This window comes from Paralichthys olivaceus, chromosome 3 (assembly GCF_024713975.1).
Source record: "Paralichthys olivaceus isolate ysfri-2021 chromosome 3, ASM2471397v2, whole genome shotgun sequence".
NCBI classification, from domain to species: domain Eukaryota; kingdom Metazoa; phylum Chordata; class Actinopteri; order Pleuronectiformes; family Paralichthyidae; genus Paralichthys; species Paralichthys olivaceus.
Window position 1 is genome coordinate 23,584,854 of NC_091095.1, and position 26,483 is coordinate 23,611,336.

General features: G+C 39.1%; 1 protein-coding gene and 1 long non-coding RNA gene across 4 annotated transcripts; one reads left to right on the forward strand and one right to left on the reverse strand.

The window, feature by feature from the left end:
- Positions 1-2,821: 2,821 nt before the first annotated feature.
- Positions 2,822-7,750, forward strand: LOC138407260 (uncharacterized). Its single transcript, XR_011240691.1, has 3 exons — positions 2,822-4,440; positions 5,329-5,536; positions 5,977-7,750. It is a non-coding gene; the product is annotated as an uncharacterized lncRNA (long non-coding RNA).
- Positions 7,751-8,077: 327 nt separating this feature from the next.
- On the reverse strand, positions 8,078-23,710 carry s100p (S100 calcium binding protein P). 3 transcript variants are annotated; one of them, XM_069522551.1, is made up of 6 exons: positions 23,621-23,710; positions 21,477-21,695; positions 10,848-10,940; positions 10,540-10,710; positions 10,216-10,411; positions 8,078-9,725 (listed from the first exon to the last, which is right to left on the reverse strand). In XM_069522551.1, exons 3-6 carry the CDS (start codon positions 10,895-10,897, stop codon positions 9,441-9,443), a joined length of 702 nt encoding a protein of 233 aa, XP_069378652.1. In that variant the 5' UTR covers positions 10,898-10,940; positions 21,477-21,695; positions 23,621-23,710; the 3' UTR covers positions 8,078-9,440. The 3 variants fall into 3 exon arrangements, with proteins under 3 accessions (XP_069378652.1, XP_069378651.1, XP_069378653.1); XM_069522550.1 differs by lacking the exon at positions 21,477-21,695 and having other exon boundaries at positions 23,621-23,706; XM_069522552.1 differs by lacking the exon at positions 23,621-23,710 and having other exon boundaries at positions 21,477-22,689.
- Between the last annotated feature and the right edge of the window lie 2,773 nt (positions 23,711-26,483).

The window sequence follows — 26,483 nt, forward strand, 5'->3', positions numbered from 1 at the left end:
ACTTTTATTCTGAAGGGCTGCACAGGTCAATAAATAAAATTATTCAAAACACTACTTGTGGTCATTTTGCTGCGTCAGCCTTAGCAGGATGTTTGGCTGACTGTCGTGTAATGTTCTCAACACAATGGAACTCTTAATAAGTTAGTCTATCATCGATAATGAGATCAGTTGTTGATCGTGGAATGTAAATCTGCCAGCATGTGGTCACATATCCATAAAAATGAGACATGCACAAACAAACATGTGCCTTTCATATAGGTGCATGACAGTACCACACCTCTGTAGAGTACATACTAGGTTTAATAAATGAATTGAGACTATTTAGTCAGACGGTCTGGTGTCAGCAGGGAGGTTGTTCAAGAGGACTGGGGCATGATAGGGAAAAGAAACTGCAGCCTTCTGACTGACTGGGGACGGATAGCATAGCATGAATTAGGATCTCAGTGTCTGCCATATCATCTGTTGGCTGATTCATTTAATCAATAGCCCTGTGATACTCCATATTTCACATCACATTAATATCACATTACTTTATAGTATTAATACAGGAAACACACTGTGTTACTGCTGACAACCTTCTATAAAAACAGTTTTCAGGCAATGTATGTTGTCATTTGGTACTTCAATAAAACTGAATTTAAAAAGCATCATTTTTACCATGTGATAGTAAGGGTAAAGACACCTCTTGTTTTCCAATCAATCAAGTTTATATTTTGATCTATAGTATCAAAATGTGCACTGAGATCAAGTAAGAGAAAGAGAAGTCCAGAGGTAGAATCTCAATCCATGGTAATTATAAGACCACTAACCACTAAGTTTAATAAATGCAGACTCAATGGAGTCCCAGACTAGGTCGTTTTAACAGGATCCTCAGCCTCCACACCTGGCTCCAGTCCGTATGCTCCCCTCACAACATTGGTTTCATTCACAATTTTATTTATTCTGAAAAAGTTCTTGTTTGCACGAGCAGTCTGCATCCAAGCTTGCAGGGGAGTCACATGCTTGCTTGTAATCTGCAGCAAGCTGTACTATTTACCCCTTGAGACTATTTACATGCACTGGCATGTCACCTGCTACCCCCTGCTCTTCTTCTGCCACCTTAAACAGCCACTAGCTCCTCCTTGTGGACAATTTTCAGTACTGCTTGCAGTACACCATCACCCACAGCCTCTGACATTCCTGTCAGGATTACTCCCAGAGTGGTAATTATTTGTGATGATCGGCATGGTGTGAACCTCAACAATCTTCGCACACTGCGCTGCGCCTCAAAGCCGGACAGCATGGACCTTACTCTCCACGTGACTCTGATTAATGCTAGATCTCTAGCCAACAAAACCTTTGTACTAAATCACTTTTACACATCTCTTGGGCTGCATTTTATGCTTTTGACCAAGACCTGGCTTCATACTGGTGAGTCCACAGCTTTTTATGAGCTTCTCCCTCCGGAATGTACTTTTTTCGGCTCTCCTTAGACCACTGGTAAAGGTGGAGGGGTAGTCACTGTGTTTAAATCCATATTTCAGTGTCGAGAGTCTGTAACTGTCACTTACTACAGCTTCGAGCATCAGCTCCTCCCCCGTGCTGTACCGTTCCCCAAAATACAACAACGATTTTATGCAAGTTTGCTGACTTCATAGTGGGTATTTCAATGAATTATGAACACTTTTTAATTTGTGGGGATTTCAACATGTATGCTGTGAAACTAAACCTATAGCTAAAGATTTCATAAATCTTATAAATTCCTTTAATCTCACCCAGTCGGTGTCTGAAGCCACACATGAAAAGACCTAAACATTAGACCTTGTCTTGTCTCATGGCCCCACATGTTCATGTCAAGGAAATCTGTGATACATATATATCAGATCATCTGCCCCTTTTATTTACAACTACAGTTGTTTGCTCTGTGGTCAAGCGTTTTCCTCCTGCACGCTACCGCCATATAATTAATAGTCAAACTCAGTTGCATTTCTCCACTGTTTTTAACACTCTGGGCTCTATAACTTGGATGGAAGTGATGTTCTCAGTGCTGATGCATTTATTTCTCTTTTTAACTCAACCTGCACAAGCTCTTTGGACTCTGTTGCTCCTTTGAGGTTGAAACGCACTAAAGCACTTTCAGAGCCATGCTTAAATGACTCTACCCTCAGACGTGCATGTCGGCAACCAGAGAGAAGGTTGTAAAAGGACTCTTACAGCTTGGCTCAGGGTTGTAACAACAGGGAAATCACACACACCGATAAGGCCGAAACAACGTGATTTATTCAAATAACAAAAGAAATAAATTCAAATGATGAAGTATGTAAGTATGGTGAGTATCAGTAGTGTGAGGCGCGTGTGCATGAGGGAAAGTGTAGGTGAGAGTGTTGAAAAGAATGTAGAAACAAACAAAACCAATACAGAGGCCATGAGGTCAGGTGGCAGCTGCCCAGGGAGAGAGAACACAGACTGGGGAAGCAACCCCTTTATGCCTTTTGCTCCTCCCACCTCTCAGGTGCAATCAGTTACTCTGACGACCCACCCAGGCTCCTTCAAGGAGTAACATCAACAGGAAGTCACTTGGTGGGCCGTCACAAGGACAAACTCAGAGTATCATATGAAATATTACAGGGCCGTCTCTCTGATGATCAGAAAGCTGTTAAATCTGCAAAAACTGAGTGTATATCCAACTTGATCTCCATTAACTGTCACAGGCCTCAGGTTCTTTTTAATATTTATAATAATAATACTCTAACAAACCCCTGTAATCCTACTTCTATTCTACCCACACCTGACCTCTGTGATTCCTTTCATAAATTCTTTGCTGAAAAAATGTCATGACTCCCCTATCCCTCATATGCGCTCAGCTGTCTTGGGTCAGTTTGAGCCTATATCAATCTCCTCCCTATCTGAGGTGGTCCACCATCTGTGACCCACAAACTGCCCCTCTGATAGCATCCCAGCTCATCTTCTTAAGGAAGTCTTTGACACTGTTGGCCCATCCATTCTGTCACTGATAAACACCTGCCTTCTCTCTGGTTGTGTCCCAGCTGCTTTTAAACATGCTGTTGTACAGCCCTTGCTAAAGAAAGAATCCTTGATCCCTCTGTTCTCTCTAATTTCAGGCCCATTTCTAAACTGACCTTCTTGGTCCTAGAGAAGGTAGTTCTCACCCAGTTGCAAACATTTCTATTCAACAATAATGTGTATTAAAAGTTCCAGTCTGGGTTTAAACCCCATCATAGCACTGAGACAGCCCTTTTAAGAGTATTTAACGATTTAATTTTAACTATTGATTCAGGAAACTCTTCTGTCCTATTGCTCCTAGATCTGACAGCTGCTTTCAACACCATCAATCATGCAATCCTGTTAAAGAAAACTTTGTGGGGACTGAAGGTGCAGCACTCAGGTGGTTACAGTCATACTTAACAGATAGGAGTTTCTCCGTCCACCTGGGTCACTACTGCTCTGGGCCGGCCCCACTTACATGTGGTGTACCTCAAGGATCTGTTCTAGGCCCTATCCTATTCTCCCTATATATGCTGCCCCTAGCATCATTTTTTGGAAAATACAATGTCTCTTTCCACTGCTTTGCACATGACATACAAATATACTTAGCCCTGAACCTTAAAACTAAGACTTCAATGCAACCCCTACTTTACTGCCTCAATTACATCAAATTATTGATGAATTCAAACTTCCTCAAATTAAACGAAAATAAGACTGAGGTTATTGTATTTGGACACTCTGAACTGCTGGATGTGAGCACCCTTGGCCCCTTAGCTCCTAATATTCAATCCACCGTGAAGAGTCTTTAAATTTGACCAGCAAATTTCCTCAGTTGTCAGGTGTGGCTTCTTTCAACTAAGACTCATAGCCAAAGTAAAGGCCTATCTCTCACAAAAGGGTCTTGAGGGGTTATCCATTCCTTCATAGCCTCTCAAATAGAGTACCGTAATTGGTAACACTTTATTTTAAGGTCCACCTATTCACCATTAATTAGTTGCTTATTAACATGCAAATTAGTAACATATTGCCCCTTAATTAGTCATTATTAAGTACTTATTAATGCCTTATTCTGCATGGCCTTATTATACAACCAGTTTTTATTTATCATCAGATTCCTAGTATATTCAGAATCTAGAACTGAAGATCTGTATTTTTGCCTCATAATTACTTCAGAACATATTTATAACAGCTCTTCCAACGCTTTTATTAATACTTATTTTTCATGACCACTTGGTGATAACAGGGCAGGTGGTTCAAGTTATGCCATTCTTACCTCTTACATGAGCTTTTCCAGGCACAGCCACAGTTGCAGATGCAGGTGGCTGTGTCCGACGTGTCTTCCGTCTTTGGATGACAACATCAGTGTCCGAGGACTCACTGATGTCTGGAGAAGATGGGGGAATGACGTCATCTTCATCCATGTTGCCATCATCATCCTCGTCGTCCTCCTCCAAAGTAAATACTTAAGGTTGAGCTTTGATCAAATAGAGGATAGATGAGACAAAGATCAGATTGTTATGAAAATATATCACACCGTTCATTACAATTACATTATATTATGCAAATACAAGTTGCTCCCAAATCACTCTTGCTGCTGCAACTTGCAGAGCCTTTATCTCCTTTATCTTCAGGACCTACAGTATGACATAGGTACAACAAAATGTATACATATAACATATGAAAAGATGACTTTAAACGTTTATACACATTTGGACAAGATAATTATTTAAGTATTACAGTTCCTTGAAAGTTAACATAGAAAAATTTACCATCCAGATCATTTTTGGTCACCTCTGTCATCGAGTCATCTTTAGGGACTTTTAGGGACATTTTCTTCTTTGCCTTAGGCTGTAAAAATATAGATAAATTAATGTCACTATAACCGGCAAAATGTAACTTAATAATAATCAACACAAGATTCAAAAGCTCTTCTTGTTCAATGACTGCATAGTGCATAATTTATTTTTCATTATAAAATGTGGTTCATACCAGAGATGGGACCAACTTAACTTAGCACTTAACTCAGTTTCCATTTTTTGTTTTTTTCTTTAAACTCTTCAAAGATACAGCAAATTTCATTTGTTTTGGGGTTTTATTCCATTCCTCCTCTCATATAGGGAATGTTCTTCACCCTACTTTGCTTTTGAGATTTGTTGTTTCAGGTTAAATACACTCTTATATTCAGGCTATGAGTATCTGCTGTGTCTGCAAATGGGACCGCAAATGAGAAATTAAGGTTATAATTATGGTTATAAAAGGACTAATGACAACTTAAGAAATTGGTTTTAACCACCCACTTCTAAATTGTGTCATTGAAATATTTATCTGGTTGATCTATTACAGATTTGCCCAAGGCCTTCGACTGAGGCAAGTGGACATGCTGAAGGAAGGAATTACTCGGAGTTCTGCAACTCTGACTAAACTTGCAGACAAGCTGCAGAGAGTTTGCAAATCAGGAATAAAAAGAATGAGAAGAGGAGGCAAGCAGACTGTTGGACAAAGAGCAGAGACTGTTATGATATATGAAAGCAAATTTGGCCATAAAAGAAAGGTAAGAAATTTTCACTTATGAGTATTACTTTGATGCCAAATACATGATTTTGTGTCTAAAAACGTGTATTTAATGTTGGATAAGTCTGTGCTAAACTCAGCTACTGTCAGTAGAGACAATATACATACATTTAAAACCTGTTTTTGCCTGAGGTGCTTGGAGGTGTATCTCCTGTATCTCGAGAAGTAACTACTGTATTATGGATTAAGATACATTGTAGTTCATTGATGCAATCGAGGGGAATGTTGGTTTTAAGAAACTACATTATTCCTACACCCCAGAACAGTTCAATATTTGTAAACATGCACCACTAGGCTACTCCAAAGCTAAAGAGAACTTTTGAATTTTTGACTTATGATTCATTCTCTCCCATTTCCCACCATTATTGCTGAATCATTCAATTGTCCTCATTTTTAAGTATTTGCTCTTGTGAATTTCAGTACAACAGAGGACGGGCAAGCAACAGGAGTTCCTGGGTGTTTGGAATGCTAGGGATTAAGGATGACAGGAGGAGACCCATTCTTAAGATTGTGCATCACCGTTCAGCCAGACATCTCTTGCCTCTAATAAAGAAGCACGTTCGTCGTGGAAGCTCCGTCATTTCAGATGGGTGGAGGTCTTACCGCCGTCTTCAGGATGAGATTTTGGGGTATTTGCAAGTCAACTATCTGGAGACAAAGAGGGAACCGCACACAAAAACTGTTGAGGGATCACTTAGATGTAATTGAGTGGACTTATTGGCGTGGAAACCATCACAGTAACAGAACACTTGGAATGTTTTTGCATGACATTAAGAAAAAATACCCAGTATGAAACCTGTCTGTAATGTAGATAAAGATATCAAGTTGATATGTATACTACCACTCAAAAGTTTTGAGAAATGTACTGTTACCTCTGAGAAAAGGCTATTATCATGGACATGAAGGCCAAATGCCAACTCCTTCCCTTGTTAAAGTTTTAAAATTCAAGTGAGCTTCTTTGTTCAGTTAAAATTCTGTTATATTATATTAGAAAAGTGAAATATTTGTGCACAGGGGAATAAATCACCTGATGCAGTAATTATAGAGCAAGTTCAAGCTGTGGAATTGCAATGTTTGTACGGTTCAGTACATTTGTTCTAACCTTTGACAAGTCATGTTGAGCTGTGCAGGTTTTGTATTTTTTAGATTTACATTTTTTGTATTTTTGTACTTTATATTGTGCAGTGTTTTGCAACAATAGAGTACCTGTTTTATCATACAGTATGACCTGCTTATACATTTGATACCATATTGTATGAAAACCTGAACCAGTGGTTTAATAAATGAGGTATTTGTACTTGTGCTGTCTTTGTTATTCTACCACTTAATGAGAGGGAACCATTAGGTGTAACCCATCACTTGTTTATTGCAGTAGTTATGTGCTATAATATATTAACTAATTGTGAAAAGGAGGCAACTTTAGATTAGGGAACATGTGTTGGTTAATAAGTGTTCAACTATTAGTGAATTAGTAATGATCAAGATGTCACTTTAGTATGGGGAACATATTCTAAGTAACAAAGACTTAATTTAAAGTTATTTGGACACTATTAACATTTGTAGTTTTGTGTTTTGTTATGTAAGAACAAACCATATTCATTAAGTGGTATTAAGGGAGAATAACTACTCTTTGGGTACTACCACCTTATAAAGTCCATACTAAGCAAAGCATATTGAAATCGTAATTCATATACAACAACTTCCTTACTCAGTACTAATAAGCAATAATTCTGAGGTTATTGAGGGAAGACTCTTAGTTAATGGCTTACTGGTTGTATAATAAGGCCATGCAGAATAAGGCATTAATAAGTACTTAATAATGATTAATTAAGAGCCAATATGTTCTAATTTGCATGTTAATAAGCAACTAATTAATGGTGAATGGGTGTAACTTAAAATAGAGTGTTACCCTGTAATTCCCTGTATGTAGGCTTAGACCAATCCTCCATTAAACGTTTAAAGCTTATCCAAAATGCTGCTGCTCGCCTCCTGAACAAAAACAAAAACAGAGACAATATCACACCAGTGTTGCACTCCCTCCACCGGCTTCCTGTCGGTCACAGGATCGATTTGAAAATTTCACTGTTGACTTTTAAATCTCTTAACAGACTGGCACCGCCTTACTTAGCCAAACTTTTCCATATACACACTCCAGTTAGGGAGCCGAGGTCAGCCACTGAGCTCCTGGACCGACCTAAAGCAAGACTCATAACCAAAGGTGATCGTGCCTTCGCAGTAGCCGCTCCAAACTTTTAGAACAACTTAACACTCCACATTAGATCTGCCCCTCTCTTTCACACTTCAAATCACTTCTAAAAAATCTGTTCTCCTTGGCTTTCTCCTTGGGTAAATGTTTTTCCCAGCTGACTTTATTTTAATTTATTATGTATTTTATATTTAACTTTATTTAAAAAAATTCTATCATTCTACTTTCTCTCTCATTCTATTTTTACTCTGATGTATTGTGTGTTACTGTCCTCTTGTTGTACCTTGTACTTGTCAAGCACTTTAGTCAAACAAGTTGTTTTAAATGTGCTTTATTAATAAATTTGACATTGACATTGACAGGCTCTTAAAGTTGATTAAAATGGAGATATGTGGGCCAAATGCTAAGAAAAAAACCTGCAATAATCATTAAGAGACCCTGGATCACAGTGTAGTTTCTACAGTAACCGTTTAACCACAGCAATATGCAGACTTTCAAATATCAAAGCAAATAGGGATGAAGATGTTTTTTTACTCCTCAATCTCAAACTGCAATTCCTCTTATCCTAAGACACAGATACAGTAAAACAGTGAATCTGGGCTTGGTGATGTGGACCCAGATGGCTTAAATGCACTTTTGGTGTCAAAATACAGTCTGAAAAGATAGGAAATACACTTACACAAAACTGATATCTACTTGATCTTAATAATCCCCCATTTTTTAGGACAGCAGACATCTTGTCTTACACTTTTTCATTGGTTTCAGAAATTTTTGACACCATTTATTAAAACACCTAACACAAATAGAATCTCATAGACCCATACATACACTGGATAACCTGCATTTAATAGATGCAAACCATTTGTGCAATTATGAATATCTCTTTTGTTTCTGAATATTTCTCATTGTAAGTAGAATGAAGAAGTCAGGCTAGCTGTGGTGCTAAGATGGGGAGGCAGTGAAAGCTTGGGAACCGGAGGGTGGCCGGTTCAAGTCCAGCATGGACGGAAGTTGGAGAGGTGCCAGTTCACCTCCTGGTGCCGAGGTGCCCTTGAGCAAGGCACCGAACCCCCCAATTGCTCCCCGGGCGCCATCATGGCTGCCCACTGTTCCATGTGTGGTCACTGTGTGGATTGTGTTCCGCGTGTTCCGTGTGTGCTCCGTTCACACGGATGGGTTAAATACAGAGGTCGAAATTCCCCATGTTTGCATGTTGCATGCTGTGTGTGGGACCATAAAGATGAAACTTAATCTTAATCTTAAAATAAGATAACTAGCTGCTAGCTGTAGCTTCATATTCATTGGACATTAGACACAATGAGAGAGAAAGAAAATAAGAACATAGTTCCCAAATGTTTAACAGCAAATGCAGAACTGATACATCAACATATTATGCCATTTTTGCATAGATTTAAAAAAATTAAACACTAATCCACAAACAGTTATACACCAATCAATAGCAGATGCCACAAGTGTCCAACCAGCGTCCGTTTATCTTCAAATGTGGATTACAACTGTCTCAAAAACACGTACTCCTCTTTCTTAAAACCTTTAGATTGTAAATTCCAGCATTCCAGGTGTCCCCTTCAGACCACATCTGGCTTCCAGATCCACTTCACTGCTTCCACTGTCCCTCTGTCGCTATTACAGGAACTTCCACCGGCCACCATTCTGTCCGTCACGTCTTGATGCGGCTCAGTCGCTCAGACATGATGGATAGGTACTGAGTCAACTTCACCATGGCAATGATAATGGTTCCTGCGATCAATGTGCAGGTTGGCCAGAACAGGGAGTGGAAGACGGCGACCCGACCATAGATCTGAGTCAAAATGGCACAGTCCATCCTCTCCGTAGGGTCCACAAAACACTGAACTGGGTGCTGAGACCTGAGACGCCCAGAAATATTCTGAACCATGGCGTGTGTGGCTGCATAGTCTTTACGACACTTTGGGATGTAGAAGCACTGAGGGAAAAGGGGAAGAAATAAAGAGTAAACTCAAAGTTATGTATTTGTTTTTCTCCAGATAGATCATTATTATACAGCTGCCCAGTCTTGTGGCAGAGGTGTTTGGGCTTTTCAATCATTTAACTGCTTTATTAATAATTAATAAATAAACACAGTATTTATAAACCATTACAATGCCTGTGTGTGCTTAACGCTAGACCACTGTTCCACTGGTTTATTGAATGATCAGTTTGTAGGTTTGCAATTCAAAGCTATTAGAAGTCAATGTGTGTGTGTGTGTGTGTGTGTGTGTGGGGTGGATTTAATGGGCATGAACAACTTTGTGTAAAAACACATTAATAAACAATAGATATGTGTAATATAAATGAAGTTGCAAACACAACCCCAAAACAAATGAGAAGGACTCAATAAAAAACTTAATAATTTAAATGTACTACTTAATGTTTCAGGGTTTCTAACAGCAGCATCATCATCAGATGTTGAGTACCTCGGGGTTGTTATCCTGCGTCTCCTCGTTGTGCAGCAGTCGCATCACCTTTCCCGAGGAGTTGAGGCTGACGTAGACCTGGAGACAGGGGTAACGGGAGCTCTTCCAGCACTCTGACCCACAACTGTATGAACAGTTTACATCCCACATGATGGTGGAGTTCACGATTGTGCAGCTAACCTCTTCAGTCCACACACTGTGGGATAGAACAATGATTTCCTACTTGATACAGGGATCATATATCTCAGCATTGATCCAACAACAACTGTGTCAACACAAAAGTGAGCATGCATTTGTTGCTTCGTGGCCTGAAAGTGTCTCTACCTTTCTGCGTAAGAGCGCAGTATGGTGATTCCCACGACAAAGTACATCATGACAGTGAAGAAGACCATGCCTAGGCCCAGCAGTATGGCTCTGTCCTCTCCTGCTCTCAAAGCTGTCACCGTCTTCCTCTTGTCCAGCACCTCATACTCACGGAACTTCTGGTAGATGGATCTTGACATTTGTATCAAAGAGGATCAAGTTTGACAGTTTTCTCTCATTTTATCACAAACAGGTAAAACTCTCAGTAAAACTCCCAGTAAACTCTGTGTGTAGTAAGGCTGGGCATACACTGTGTGATGTTCCAATACCTGCGGTCACTTCTTCCATCTTTTGCTTTACTTCCTGCCCACAGAAACATCCTGTCTGAGGCATGTGGGAAATGAAGTCCACCGTTGCTGACCCTAAGACATGCAGATATGGTGAGTGAGGTAGGGTCTGGTAAAAGAGGAAGTGACATATATGTCCTCCTAAATTATAAAACACAATCCATGCAGCTGGAATTAATAGAGTGGTTTTGGTAAGAGTGCAATGCCCCCAGAAAAGTCTACCATAAAAAAGGGCTATCACATAAAATGACAAAAAAAGTTATTGTGATCATTAACCAGCACAATTATGGCTTGTTTAGGCAAACAGTAAGTCTATGAACAGCTGGACGCCTTCTCCTACAAACATAAAATTCTTATAGTCAGCTAAACATAAGTTTAAAAAGCAACTCAAGGATCTTTGCTCCATAGTAAACTAGCAGAATAACAATTATTTTTTAATAGGGGAGAGGGAGTCCCTATGGTCATCCATCACAGATTCCGATGAACAGTGAGGAAAATACTTCTGGTCGACCAGCAAAGAAACTAAAAAGGAGTTATTGAATAGATTTTATGGAATAAATAAAATAATATCAATTTAAGAATGTAAATAAAAGATGAATAAATAATAAGTGGCACAGTATAACATTTCCTTGGCAGTAGCTGCTTGGTGCACTGATACTCGTAGTAGCAGTCAGCAATGGATGACCGGAGCAGTTGCTCTGTCAAAATGTATCACAAGTGGATTTGCACTGCAGTTCATTGAAGACCTGGTGTGTCTCCTTTAGATGCAGGAGACTACCCCGTGGATCTGAAGGAGACACAAGTGTGATAAAACACCAGAATGTACGGCTCCTGGAATGAGAAGGTGTTTGCTGTGCTGACAGTCAGTGAGACAATGAGGCCACCTTAAGAAGGCTAGATATGATTCAGATTTATAGAAAATTTTAACTCTGAAAAACAGCTAAAAGCAACTACAGCATAGGCATAGATTACATGATAGATTACGTTCAAGTGATTTCCAAAACCATGACCACAAACATGAGAAAAAGAGTCAAAAAGCACATGTCCTGTTAATGGTGGCTGAAAATATGAGTGGCTATGTTGACTTGAAGAGCATCTCTAACCCAACAGGAGTATGTGTGACATCAAAGAGGTGCAAACAAGCCCTGCTGGTTGTCCAGCCATACGTTCATATGTCAGCACTGACCTGACACAGCATGCCTCATCATAGTTTATGATCCAGGATTAACAGCATGCTCTCGTCAGTCATTAATACTAGTGGAACACTTCTCTCTGAGAAGTTACAATGTCGTCAGCTGTCCTCTTGTGATAAACAAGCCTATAGGTCATCTGTGCAACAGCCCATCATGATCCATGGTTACATTTTATTGTTAGGTGACGCCTGGTGGCCATAGACATTGTGCCAGGAGCAAAGGAGGAAGTAGGTACCATAAAGAGTGATGGAACCTGCTGCTGGTTTTCCTGGTAAAGTCAATAGTTTGTGATGTTTCCCATATCAGTGACCTTTTCACATCCTTACTACATTTTCATTATTGTGACCATTAAAACAGACATCCTATAATCTTAAAGAAGTACTTATTTTAAACTAAATGTTCTTATTCTTTCCTAAACCTAACCTAAGAAGTAGAAAGGTGTGCAAGGTGAGTATGGTACATTCTGTGAGTCTTCCACAAGTGAATTACATTTGGTCCTGATGTTGTTCAAATTCTCAGTTTTTACAGTACCTTTAAATAGCAACTATAGTTGTAGTCAGGGGATTTTGTTTATCACAGTCAGGTTTAAGGTTAAAATACATATGATTATTCCTCTTGGCTAAAACTGTAACAGAGCACTCACATGTTTGCGTTGGAGGCTTCAATGGAAACACTCTATTAACTTCGAATTTGGTGACGTCATGTGTTGGCGAACTGCATTATGTTGTCATTGCTTCGATTTGCCTGCCAAATACCCATTTGCAGACACTAGCCAATCAAATTGTGTTGTTATAAATAAACGTCCTTTCTAACGTGAGAATGAGCTTGGAAAACATGCAGCAGAGGCAGCTGTGAACCTGGTATGTGTTCAGTGGTGGAGCTATTTCCCGTGTATCTTCCCTTTAGCATTGCACAGACTTCACAGTCTGACATGTTACACACCATCCACCCACCACGACCTTCACATTCCCACTTTCTTCCTCGCTGCATATAGAGGTGACTCCACATTCCACTTTGGCACTTGAGTGTTGGCAGTGACTGTAAATCATGAGGTTCAGATTTTTCCAAGACGACTGTTTCCTGGCCACTGGGCCGCTGCCTTGACTTTGAACTGTACTTTGATTGTTGTGTATTTGTCTACTGAGGTTTAATTAAACCAATATAGAGTAACGCTATTAGATATTTGTTGAGAAAATAATTCAGTGTGACAGCACATTAGTGTGTCTACATGTCAAGTGATTGTTTGAAAAAACATGTAACCTAAATGATTAAGGCTGACGTGTGTGTGTGTGTGTGCGTTTGTGTGTCTGCACGTGTCTTTCTTGAGAACATGTGTTTCTTTTGATTTATGTGTGGCAAGTGTGTTGACTGACTGCATGCCTACACAGGTCTGCTAGTGTCTTTGAGAGTTATATTTGTCTAAAGAGATTGATCTTTGTAAACTAGAGGAAAACACGATGTGGTATGTGTCCAAAATACATAACTGCCATTCCTTTACAGTGTAAGGGCTCCTGCACAAAAGGGAAAGCACACTAGACATAAACAGTAAAACATTAAATGATGCCAACCCGAGCGCTGTGTTTTGCAAACAATTAATGTCTAGCATCAATGTTTTTGAACCTGTAAAGCAGAAATTAGACACCTCTGGCTACATGTTCCCACCAAGGCTGGGACGTTGACAAAACTATATAAAAATAGTGGATGCAGCTGAATGAAGCTGCAGCATCAGCATATGAAAATAATACTGTATAAGACTGTATAAAACCCTATTGAGACATATTATATTATAAGATTATATAACAACAACGTTTGGATCTGGTGAAACACCCAGTTGATTTCGGCCACTGCTAATGCACCACAGGTGAACTATAGTAAAGGTGCAGTTCTACCAGGCTGGTACCAATGATGTTGACATTGATAATATTTCATCAATAGAGCTTATGGCATCTTTAATGATAGATTGGTTTTATTTATCGCATTCAAATGCCAAACACAATGTCTCAAATCCTCCCACCGGGTCTGATGGTTCCACGGGAGCGTACTACCAGGAGGCTGGGATTTATCCTTCAAATCTGATAGATGGTTCCTAATTTTAAATCATAGGATCATTTATGTTTAGCAGCAGCTGTATCTATCAGAACTGACCAGAGTTCTCTATGTGTTTAATTTTACATTTGCAAAAGTTTGAAAAAAAGTATTTTGAAACACAACACATGATGCAAGTGTCTTTGCTAATGTCATTCCATTGTAATTGACATTATACCATCCAACACCCACATTGTTCCAAATTCCAAATGTGCTTTCGACTATCTGATCACCCATAGATGTGTTGGTCTTAAAATGAGGTGATAATGTTATTAGATTGACAATGAATGACTGAAATTGGAAAACGATTAAAGCAATACACTTACAATAGGTGTTTAAACAGATCTGTTTCCTCTGCAGCGAAGTATTCTCTCTTATATTTGTAAATATACTATTGTAATAGCAATACATCACCCATTTCAAAATGAATAGGAGATGACACTGTTTAGTTTATATATACTAAATGGTAATTGGTCTGTATTTATATAGCTCTTCTGCATCTAAAGGTAGCACTTTTTTTTCTATGAAGGGTTATTTGGGCTACGGCATGCAGATGGGGAAGACTGAGATCAAACTGCCGACCTTCTGGTTGGAAGACCACTCTGCCCCCTCAGCCACAGCTGCCTTAAACAAACCAATAGAACTTGTTGGACCATGGGCCTGGTGCGGTGACCTCTTTCTGCTGATGTTTTATCATTCATAAGAAGCTGACTGAAATGTTGAATAAATTAACAGCTCACTCAGTTTTTTATATTTTAAGGTCCAAGATTTAGGTGAAAGGGATCTATTGGCAGAAATGTAATTTAGAATAATCCTCATGATGTTTTTACTAGTTCGTCTCATCTAAATTGTATGAATTGTAGTTTTCTTTACCCCAGAAAAGGCCCTTTATATTTAAATACTTTATATTTACATTGAGGGGACCCTCTCTAGAGTTCACTGAAAATGACACTGGTAATAAGATGATTAGTGATGCGACAGGAAGTGAATTATCAAAATATAAGACGGATATTTGAACTCTACTCTCCATCCCTGTTTGCCATCCAGGGTATTTGGGGGGGCACAAGCTGAATCAGAAGAGTAACAACACATTCACAATTTAAGCTGCTTTTATTTACAGTGATGATGAATATCATATATGTTTTAATTTATTCAGTGGTCACTAATAAATGGGTTTTCTCAATTGTCAGGCATAACAGTGGCTATATGACAATAGATGAACTACTATAGAGCTTCATACGCTTGAATTTCATTGAATCTGATTACATTTAAATATTATTGATTATTGTTTTTATTACTGATTATTATTGAATATTATGTTTACCACTACCAAATGTTACTCAAATGGGGGTCAGTGGCACACTACCAGGGGTCCATGAAAAGTTTCCAGATTCATCCATTAAGATAATCATAATAATAACTGTGATAACTTGGTGAAAATGTTTTCATGTAATACATGTCTAATATGAGGTTCCTCAGAGAAAAAACGTCTTTTTGAATGGACATATTGATTTTCTCTGGTCAGTGTAATACTGCAGCAGAAGAATTTAGTTTAGTCAAAAGAAAACACAAAACTTAACTCATGAGTTAATCCAGTCATATGTGAACTGAAAACAATATAAAAGGATTACTATCCTGGTTCCAACAAAAGCATTTATATTCTAACGCAGACATAAGACGACACGGTGCTCACCTGATCTCGGACTGTGGTGTCTGACAGAGGTCAATGGTCAGACTGTCGGAGCAGTCGTCCCCAAACATGGCACCTTGCACTTTACAACACCTCAGTCCATTGGCTCATGTTAATCTTTATCCAGACTAATATTTCCCCATTTCATCTAAAGCTCCTCAGGCTTCACTGTTTGATGCCAAAACTCAGTAAAAAGAAAGATTATTGCCTGACACGCAGCACCCAACGTTAAGGAAGCTTTTCTGATATTTACTGTCAGAGGAACATTGAAAAGACAGAAATAGAAAACTTTTTCTTTGGAGAAAACAAACCAATGAAAACTACTATAGCCATCCTCTAACTATAATCCACAAGTGTTTGCTTAATGACTCTGATTCTGTTCTGTCTGAGGTGTCAGGTCTATTTAACATGAGTGTGCGTCAGCTCCATCAGCATCTGTCAGAGAGGATGTGGGTGGTGTGTGTGTGGGTGTGGGCTGGGGGGGTGACAGCGAGGACAGGGACATGAACATGACGATATCAAACTTAATAAAACTTAGTAGTTGTAGTTTTAGGCTTGTTATTTCAGAAAAGGAGCCTGTACTGGTGTTAAAGCATGGAGCACCTTGTGAAGCTAAACGTCTGTATATGTTTCACAAAAAATGAAATACTGAATCTTATGACTCATCAGCGCCACATTATTTTAAGTATCCATTATTCTCGTAATATTATGACTTTATTCCTGAAATGTCTGAATTGTTTTCCTAATACTCTGTCTTACAATAAAATACAAACCATATATATTAATGAAGAAAGTGCTTCTGAGACCAAACAAGATATAGAAGAATATAAATATTGGACTGAAATTCAGCAGGTGGCAACAGACACAACTGTGATTCTACATAAGACAGGCAGCGTTTTACTCGAGTCGCTAAATCTGAAAGTCGGATTCCCAATTTCTTAAGTCCGAGTCTAAGTCTGAGTTTGATTGAGTTCTTTAGACTTAGTGCCATCATTTCTCAACACAAACTGATGGCACCCCATGAATATGTATGTTGGCTGATCAACACACGCGTCTGCCATTGCATGACATTTAATAATGTTACAGATTTCATATAGCGATCAATAACTTATTTGATATTATTATGACCTATTATATGAATGCTGACATAATAAGTCTGCACCCTCAATTCCAAATGGAGTCAATGCTCAAATCCAGGTAAAGTCATGGGTCCTAAAAACCAGGACTGGGGTCTGACTAAAGTCCAGGGCTGTGTCCATTCATTCACTCCTTCCTACTCGCAGCATAGAGAGTTCCATGTAGAGGACTATATTGAGCTCATCTGCAAAATTAAAAACTACTATACTCTACAGTTTGTTGTCGAACAATTCAAACACGACACATTAGTCAGTCAGAACATATTACACTGACTGTATCTTCCATATGAAGAAACAGAAAAAAGGCTTTTATGTTCGCTGCTGCTTCTCTTGAGTCTCATCTGGGGCTTTGTTTTATTAAAGTCTTTTATATTTAGACATGACACACATTTCTTTCACATCATGCTGTTTCTCTTTCTCCTCTCATCTGTTGAATGTTTTTCTTTTATTCAGTACAAGGCCAATGTATGATGGTGTATATTTCTCAGTTTGTGACCTTGGGTTGTACACGACTTTTCACAATGCCTTGTGGGATACAGTGAGTCCACTATGCAGGGTATGAAAACTCTCACTACACATTCAGACAGCAGTACACAATGGCAAACTTGAACCCAAAATATCAAGGACTACACATAGTGATTGATTTCAGACTCAGTCCTTCAGTTCTGAAAACCAGAAATTGAGTGATTCAATACTTTTTATTTACTTTTATAGTTGGCTGGCTGGCAGATCAGGTCAGTGTGTGGTAGGTTACACACCCAACCCAAATAATCAGTACGAGTGATCTGCACAAGTGTAAGCAAATACAAAACAGAAGTTATACATTATACATTATCTTAGTCTTCTTCTACTTTTTTCTGTGGAGGGACCAGAATGAGATTCACGCTGCTTTTGATCTTTAAATGGATGACAGATATCTGAAATAATAGTTTTGTGTGCATATGTGTATGTGAGTAGGTGAGTGTGGTAGTGTACTGAAAATAAAAGTGGACAAGAGAAGCTTATAGAGAGATGGACGCTACAAGACAGTAGAGAGGAAGAGGTGGACAAAAATAATTCACTGCAAATGTGTCATCGTGTGAATGCATATGCACTTAGACAATAGTGGCTGTGTCTGAGGGGTAGAGCGGTCATCCTCCAACCAGGAGGTCGGAAGTTCAATCCCCAGTCTTCCTATCTGCATGCCAAAGTGTCCTTGAGCAAGATACTGAACCCCAAATTGCCCAATAGAACAACAAAAAAAGTGCTAGCTATAGAAGCACTGTATGTATGAATGTGTGTGTGAATGGGTGAATGGAAAACTGTAGTGTAAAGCACTTTGAGTGGTCATCAAGACTAGAAAAGCGCTATATAAATACAACCATTTACCATTTAGTCTTCAGAGACTTTAACATGAATGGTATCATATGTCATGTATATATTTATACATGTCTTTCTGTGTGTTGTAGACACACACACACACACACACATATCCACCTTTCTGACACCTGTTAAATAGGTCAAGGGCAGCATGTCGTGTGTTTAAAACCACTAAAGAATGTTCTCTGATGAGGCCAAACCCCACAAACGCATGCTTGCACATGTTTTCCACACACTATACTCCCTTTACCCTTAGACCTCCACACACACACACACACACACACACACACACACACACACACACACACACACACACACACACTAGCAGGATTAATCTCACAGAGTTCATGAGACACTTCTCTCATTGACACATAAACCTCACAGCCTTCCTGGAAGGTGGGACCGTCGGGTGGTGTGGTGAAAGCACAGGTGCTGCGTTTCTCAGTGCCAGCTCACAGACACACACAGACGTGCCTCCTACACACACATGCACAGGGTGCATCTCAGCAGTGATGTCATGGTTATGTTTCGGGAAGGTTTTATAGGGATGGCATGCGTTTGTGTGTGTGTGTGAGACCAGCAGTTGTCTGTTGGCACCTGACAGACGACAGTGAGCGTGTCACACAGCTGTTCAGTCTCGTTTTGAGTCAAAGAGTATAATGAACTTGTTGTAAACACAAATAACGGCTGGCACTTTCCCCTCTACATGCATTTGAACAGCCTCCATACAGCTGTTACCGGTGAAACTACTCATGAAGTTAACTAGTTACAAAAATAATCTGTAACTACATTGATCTTTAATGTTGCACTGGATTCAGTAAATACATGTCTGCCTGCATCTTTCCACACAATGCAGTCATGCCAGCTCTACAATTATCATCCCATTCTTTTGCATTTTTTTAATATCAGGTTGATTAAATTATACATTTAAATGGACAGTGTGTAGAATTTTGTGATATCTAGTGTTTTTATTAGTTTTTCTGTTCATTTTCTGTATTTTTATATGTGTGTTTTTTATGAAACACTTTGTAATTATGTTTTGACAAGTGCTATATAAATAAAGATATTATTATTGTAGTTTATTACTCTAGTTAGTCAACTAGTGCCAAGTTGTTTTGTCACAGTTGGAATCCCTGTTCACAAGCCATGGACCCATAACATCTCTGGTTTGATTGTAGTTGGAGACATTTATGAGATAAAAACACAAATTATTGAAATAATTTTTTTTTTACAAGAATATGTTGTGTCCACTGCCACTGTTGTGAGCTCCAATATGTCAGCATGTGTTACTTCTCCTGCCAGACATCTGTACTGCAGCTGGAGAGCAACACACACAGTATATAATAGGCCACAGCACAGTGCACTCTGTGAAACACATTGAGAGTGAAGCTGGAGAGGCACGAGGAGAGAAAAAGACAGAGGGACATGTGAGGAGGACAGGGACAGTGTGATGTACTGTAAATGGCATTAATGTTGTCTTGTCTGAGACAGATTCTGGTGTGAGTGTTGGGCTGAGTGCTAATGGCAGAGGAGCAGAGGCAGCTGGTGTTAATGGTTCAGACCAGACTTGGTGGCACCTCACAGCGACGCACCGTTAATGGAATAATCCAGATTGCTGCACAGTCATTGCAGTGCATCTAAATTTCATTGTCATCAGAGCTGACAGCAGCTTTGGACTATCAGCTTTTTTTCTGATGAAAAAGAAAGGGATTCATTGTTTAATGAATTGTTCCTGTTCTGAATTATTGAATTATATTCCTTCATTATTCCACATGTTGTGAAAGTAAACCCCTTTGATATAAAGACAAGCATTTGTTAGTATGGCTACACATTCAGTTTTCCTTGTTATTTCCAATATTTACTTACAAGAAAATCAGTTTAAATAATCCAACTCTTCATCAAATTCACAGAGTCTGGTTCTAGAGGTTTCTTCTTCTTTTTCTCTCCACAGTCACTAAAGTGCTGCTCATTGGGCGAACTGTTGGGTTTCTCTATTATTTGGAATGTCTTGACCTTCACTGTAAAGTGCCTTGAGATGTGATTTGGTGCTATACAAATAAAAGTGAATTGAATTGAATGTGACTGATCAGGACTGAAGATGAGACTGGCAGCCAATTTAAAGTCCATGGAAGGGACGTCTAGCTGTGTGACGGCAGCGTGTACACCACAGCTTCATCAAACTTTACCTACAAAGTCACAAAGTATACATTTACATGAAATAAAAATTGAAAGAAAGAAAATATTGTAAATGTGTTTTTTCTATTGACTGACATTTGTGACCACTTGGGGGCAGCAGAAACGAGTTTTTAGACACAATACTGACATGAGTGGCAACAGAGCCAGATTAAGACTAATCAGAATCAGCTTTATTTGACATATATGTTTACACATACTAGGAATTTGACTAAATGGACAAATAGACATACAATTAACTACAGACTACAAGACACTAGCAACAGTATATCAGTCTGCTTAGATTTATATTGTCGGAAATGCCCTCAGAGCGATGCCTGTGGGAAGAAGCTGCTGAAGAGTCATGGTTCTTACTACTTGATGAGTTAAGGCCAATGTTCACTCTGCTTCCACTTTGTTCTACTTTCCACAAACTAGCTGTCTGTTGCTGTACAGATAGTGCTCAATGGCTTTTAAAAGTTTTTTGTTGAAAACCGCTGCCTGATGCAGCCAAAGATGATGCCTATCAGAGCGGTGAGGGTGAAGCAGTAAAGCTACAGGCCGCAAAACCAACCAATGAGCTCAAACATGTGAAAATGCTTTATAGAGCTGAGAGGAACTGTGTGATCGTTTTTTTCACGAGCAAACCCCCCAGTATAAAACAATAACATAGATGACATAGATAGTCACATTTTCACCATGATGTGATTTATAATGTAAAACAGTGAATCAAGCTGTTTACATTCATCATCTTTTAAATTTCCAGTGTGGATGTATGACTACAAAAATGCTGCATAAAATGATCATGGGATTGAACAACATAATGAAAGCAAAATTAAAAGACAGCTCACATAGGACACAGGGCATTGGTTTAGTTTTCATTTCATTGACTGAAATAAAAACCCCCCTTTCCAATTTTTTGTAGAATGTAGTCAAAAATCTTTTCCTTTTGTCATCAAGTCAAATTCATTCTTACCTTCAAATGCTGCTGAAGTTAGAACCTTTTCTGGTTTTCATTTTGTCTTTTAATCCCATGGCATGTTGAGATGTGTCCACTAGGCAACATGTGGCATTGTGTTTATCAGGGACGGAGCAGCTCTGAGCATGACTCCCAAAGTGCAGAGTGAGGGGCAGCCATAATAGTCACACTGCCTCCCAGTGCTCACACTACTAATCTGAGATGGATGGGGATTGTCTGTAGGGTTTAGAGGAGAGAGACAGTGTTTGTGAGGGACAGAAACAGGAAAAGTGAGCAGGAGAAGACAAGAAGGAGAACAACAGATGGGATGTGCAAAATAAAGTAGGCTATATATTTAGAAATATTAAAAATCAAATCAGAGCAGTCCAGATGGCCATGCATTAAATTAAATGTCCATAAACCTCAGTCAAGGTATGATGCAGGTGTGGTTTAAATTTAGAAACAGGGACCTCTAGTGGTGGTTATCTGAACTTGACATGGTAGGAGATTTATATCATGGTGATATGTGTTTGATAAATACAGAGTTGTTTGAGAATGAAGGCGATAGTTAGCTTAGCTTAGTATAAAAGAAACTATAAGAGGAAACAGCTACCCTGGCTCTGTATATCAGCAGCTCTAAAGCTGCATGGATTAAACACAAGCTGGACTCCTTGTTTCCCCTTGCTTCCATATTTATGCTAAGATTAGGTAATCCATCCCCTGACTGCAATGTCATACAAAATATAAAAAATAATGAAACTATTGTACTTTAAAGAAGCAGTTTCAAAATCACTCTGATGGCACCGACCTCCCCACTCTGCACCCTGAACACCTCTTGCTCTACACAACGTGGGTTGACTTGTTACCATCTCCTGGGAGCAGTATGGAACATTTTACAGAACTATGTTGGACATCACGGCGGAGGTGAAGAGACCATCTACATTTCAGCACTCAGCTGCTGTGGCTTCAGTGCTTTGTAGTGGTTTTAACAGATCAGCTGAATGTTGACTTGACATGAGTGGACAGTGTCAGTTTGTAGTGACATGAGGATTCTGTGTTCATTTACTGAGCAATGAGTTTGGGTTCCCAGTAGAGTGCATGTCCCAGTGTGTGTGTGTGTGTGTTGGGAGTATTATTTAAGGGTATCTCGAGATGATTACCTTCTGCTGCTGAGTCAAAGGTCATTATCAACAAAGCTATGATACAAAAAACACATTTTCCAAGATCCCTACATATATCAGGGCCTATCATAAGCTTATATGGATCAGAAAATGATTCCTCATCATATGATGTAATGACGTCATGAATAAGTCACAATGAAGTCAGGAATTGATGCCATACATAAAAATGCATGTAAATCTGTATCCTATAGGGTTAAAGACATGACTTAAATCTCATAAAGATTTTAAAAAAGGCATTTATAAGCATATGGAAGGGAGGGATGACATTGTGACTTCACTATGTCATATAGTGATGCTTTTACTTTGACAACCAATTAAATCGGAAACACCATCTACATGTAGATTAACCAACCATCCGTAATCATGGTATAATGTATAGATGACAACATTATGATGTAACTATAAAGTTGTAATAATACAACATTAATATGTTAGTATTGCCTGGTTGGGGTATATACAGCATATGTTTGGCCGCTGCTGCCGCTGATCAGCAAGAGTTACAGTCTCATTTTAACAGAAGGAGAAATCTGCATTGTTTTTAAAACAACAAATAAATATATAAATAGTATACAAACATATTCTATTGATTCAATTGATATTCCTTTGCTTCTCCAAAAACATTATACAGCACCTTGGTGAAAATGCATTTGTGTATATGACATGTATATTACAGAATTATTCTTGCTTTTGTAGTAAAGTATGGAGTTGATATTGTAATAAAATAATACTTAAAAAACACTTTCTCTAATTGTTATGAATGTGTCCCATAGTATTGTTTTTCCTATTTTATGTTACATTCTTAACATTATCATGTATACAAGATCGACGGGCCAATATTGTTTTATGATTAAATTTAAGATAAAGACCACACCTGAAGGATATACTTTCTTCTCCTCTACTTATGCTGTACAGAAATGTGTAAAAAAAAAGACATGAGATGAAAACAGGCATTAAAGCGGAGAAACAGATCAGAGAGCTCACCCTGAGGTGCAGTGGGCTCCGGCCTTTCTGAAGCTCCTCTGGGTCAGCATGCTGTTGCTGTGTTAACGTCTGGCTGCCTGACAAAGAGACACACACACACACACACACACACACACACACACACACACATGAACACACACACACACACATGCCACAGGACCACAGGATGGAGAGAGAATTGGAGGAAGTGGAGGCTTGGCTCAGTTTCCTGATGGTAGCAGAGGCGGCCATTAAATGTTTCCATCCAGTTCAAACTTTAAAGTTTCTGGACTTTGGACACTTTAAGAAGGTATTTATTACATTCATGACATTTTTATAATTGAAGAGCATCTTGCTGTTACTATTGATTCATGTAGAAATCCATGACTTACATTATATTAACTAATGCTGATTTTCTAATGATTACTGAGAGTGATTGTTAGTTAATAAAAAAGCTTTTATTTTATATTTCTATGACTATTATCTGTATCTTTATTCATGTTGTTTTGACTCTGATTGTTTATTATAAAGCACTTTCGTACTGACAAGTTCTATACAAATAAAGGTATTATTGTTATTAAGTGGGTTTTCTCTATTACTTTGGGGGACTCACAAGAAACTCAGAAAGAGTGGTCAAATCTCATGTAACAAGTGCTGGGTTATGCTGATTTATATCTCCTAATGAGTCATAGTCCAAAAAACAATGAATCTTGGAAATGATGCAGCCAACTGGATCTTTGCTTGGACCTTCCTGGCCTGTAACAACATGATTTTCAAACTCCAAATACTGGAACAGGATATCAATGTTTGTTATGGCATTAACACCGACCAAGGGCTAACTGCACCACTGCACTTAAGAGCCTGACAGTAAGTGAAAAGCACATGACCTACTTTAATATGTAATATGTTCAAATATCAGGATCGTCATGTGTAACAGGGAGTATTTAGACAGGACAGGATAAGCTCCACTAGGTGGAAGCAGAGAGGCGGTCTGACTGTGTTGAGAAGTGGTTATATTTTTTAACAAAGCTCAGTAGGGGGCAGTGGGGAGTCATAGAAATCAACATGAAGGGGATGCTGTTTGTCCATAGGTGGCACTATATCCATAACCTTCTCTATTTTCTTGGGTTAGTGTGTGTGTGTGTGTGTGTGTGTGTGTGTGTGTGTGTGTGTGTGTGTGTGTGTGTGTGTGGGTGTGTGTGTGTGTGAGTGTGTGTGTGAGTGTGTGTGTGTGTGTGTGTGTGTGTGTGTGAGAGAGAGAGAGAGAGAGAGAGAGAGAGAGAGACTGTGTGTTTTGAATCAGGGTTCACTCAGGACTTAGCTTGGCATTCTATTTTAGAACTCCACCCTTAACAGCTCTAAATGTGACTCCACCCCACCCCCATAGTGTGTGTGTGTGTGAGTGTGTGTGTGTGCATGTGTGTGTGTGCGGGTGTGTGTGTCTTCTAGTGCGTGCGGAGGTGGGAAAAAAGAAAAGCCAGGCAGGCATCAAAGGGCCAAGGCATCAGGAGGAAATGTAGGTCATACTAGATATGAGGGAGGAAGAAGTGAAGGAGACAAGTGGGAGGAAGACAGAGGAGGACAAGATACCCGGCCGCCCACAGTCCCCCATGTGTCCTTTGGCAAGTGAACAGCAGGGACAGAGAAACAGAAAGAGGAACAGAGGGATAGTGAAAGCAGAGCAGCACTCAGTCGATCACAAGTGTATTTGCTCTGCGTGTGTGTGTGTGTGCGTGTACTGTTCTGACCAATCAACACCAACCATTACATTGGGATGCTCCTTCCTCTCTCCTTCCACAAAGAGGTGACCTAAATACTAAATCCACCCAACTGTTGGAGGAAAAAGTGAGAGAAAGTGCTCTCTGACTGTTTGTGTGTGTGTGCGTGTCTGTCATGACTGTTGCATCAGTCATGAAAGCCATAGTACTGCAGCTCAAAGCTATATTCTTGCCTGTTGGCATAGCAACCACTGAGTCAAACTAGGATGAGATCAAAGAGGGCCTGATTATCCAGTGTGTACGTGTGTGTGTTTCTGTGTGTGTGTGTGTGTGTTTGTTTAAAGGTTATACACACTACATTGAAAACATTGATAGAGCAGCCATATATGTTGTTTGTGCTCCACGCTCATGTTAGTGTCTAAACATAAACACTGAGCACACTTTCATGGACACCAATATTCCAACTACTGACCTTATTCAGAATAAGATAGTACAGTAGTACAAGTAGTACTTGAGAGTATGTTTACATGAGGAGTTGCTAAAGGAATCCATGTTAATATGCCACTTTTATAGAGCATAGTCTAAATATCTGTGAGTGGCGTCATCATAACTTCCTGCTACTCGTTTACACTCAAATGACAAATGACATGGCATACGTCATCAAGCAGTCTATAACTGCCATTACGTCAATGTCACAAATTGCTATGAATTAGGATGTTATCATGTTATTAGGACATATACGTGTCTATATAATGTGACCAATATCAGTACTCAACATGTCTTTTTCATTTACAGGTCCAGTGTGTGAGATTTAGGTGAAAGGGAACTACTGGCAGAAATATAATGTAGAATAATCCTCATGATGTTTTCACTAGTTCATTTCATCTAAATTGTATGAATTGTAGTTTTCTTTACCCCAGAAAAGACCCTTTATATTTAAATACTTTATATTTACATTGAGGGAACCCTCTCTACAGAGGCCGCCATGTTTTTTACATTAGTCCAGACTGGACAAACTAAACACCTTTTGAGTTTTTATGACAACTGAAGTCTACCACAGTTTCTTTTTCATGTTTGGAAGGAGAGGGTGAGGTGAGGGGTGTTCAGCTGCAACATGCAACTTCAACAATAGATATCACAAAATTCTACACACTGTACCTTTATGT

Coding starts and splice junctions, on each gene's coding strand:
- s100p (XM_069522550.1), bottom strand. CDS start 23,670: ATGCTGACCCAGAGGAGCTTCAGAAAGGCCGGAGCCCACTGCACCTCA. Junction 10,941..23,620: donor GGAGCCCACTGCACCTCAGG/GTGAGCTCTCTG, acceptor TGCATGTCTTAG/GGTCAGCAACGGTGGACTTC. Junction 10,412..10,539: donor CTGCGCTCTTACGCAGAAAG/GTAGAGACACTT, acceptor TCTATCCCACAG/TGTGTGGACTGAAGAGGTTA.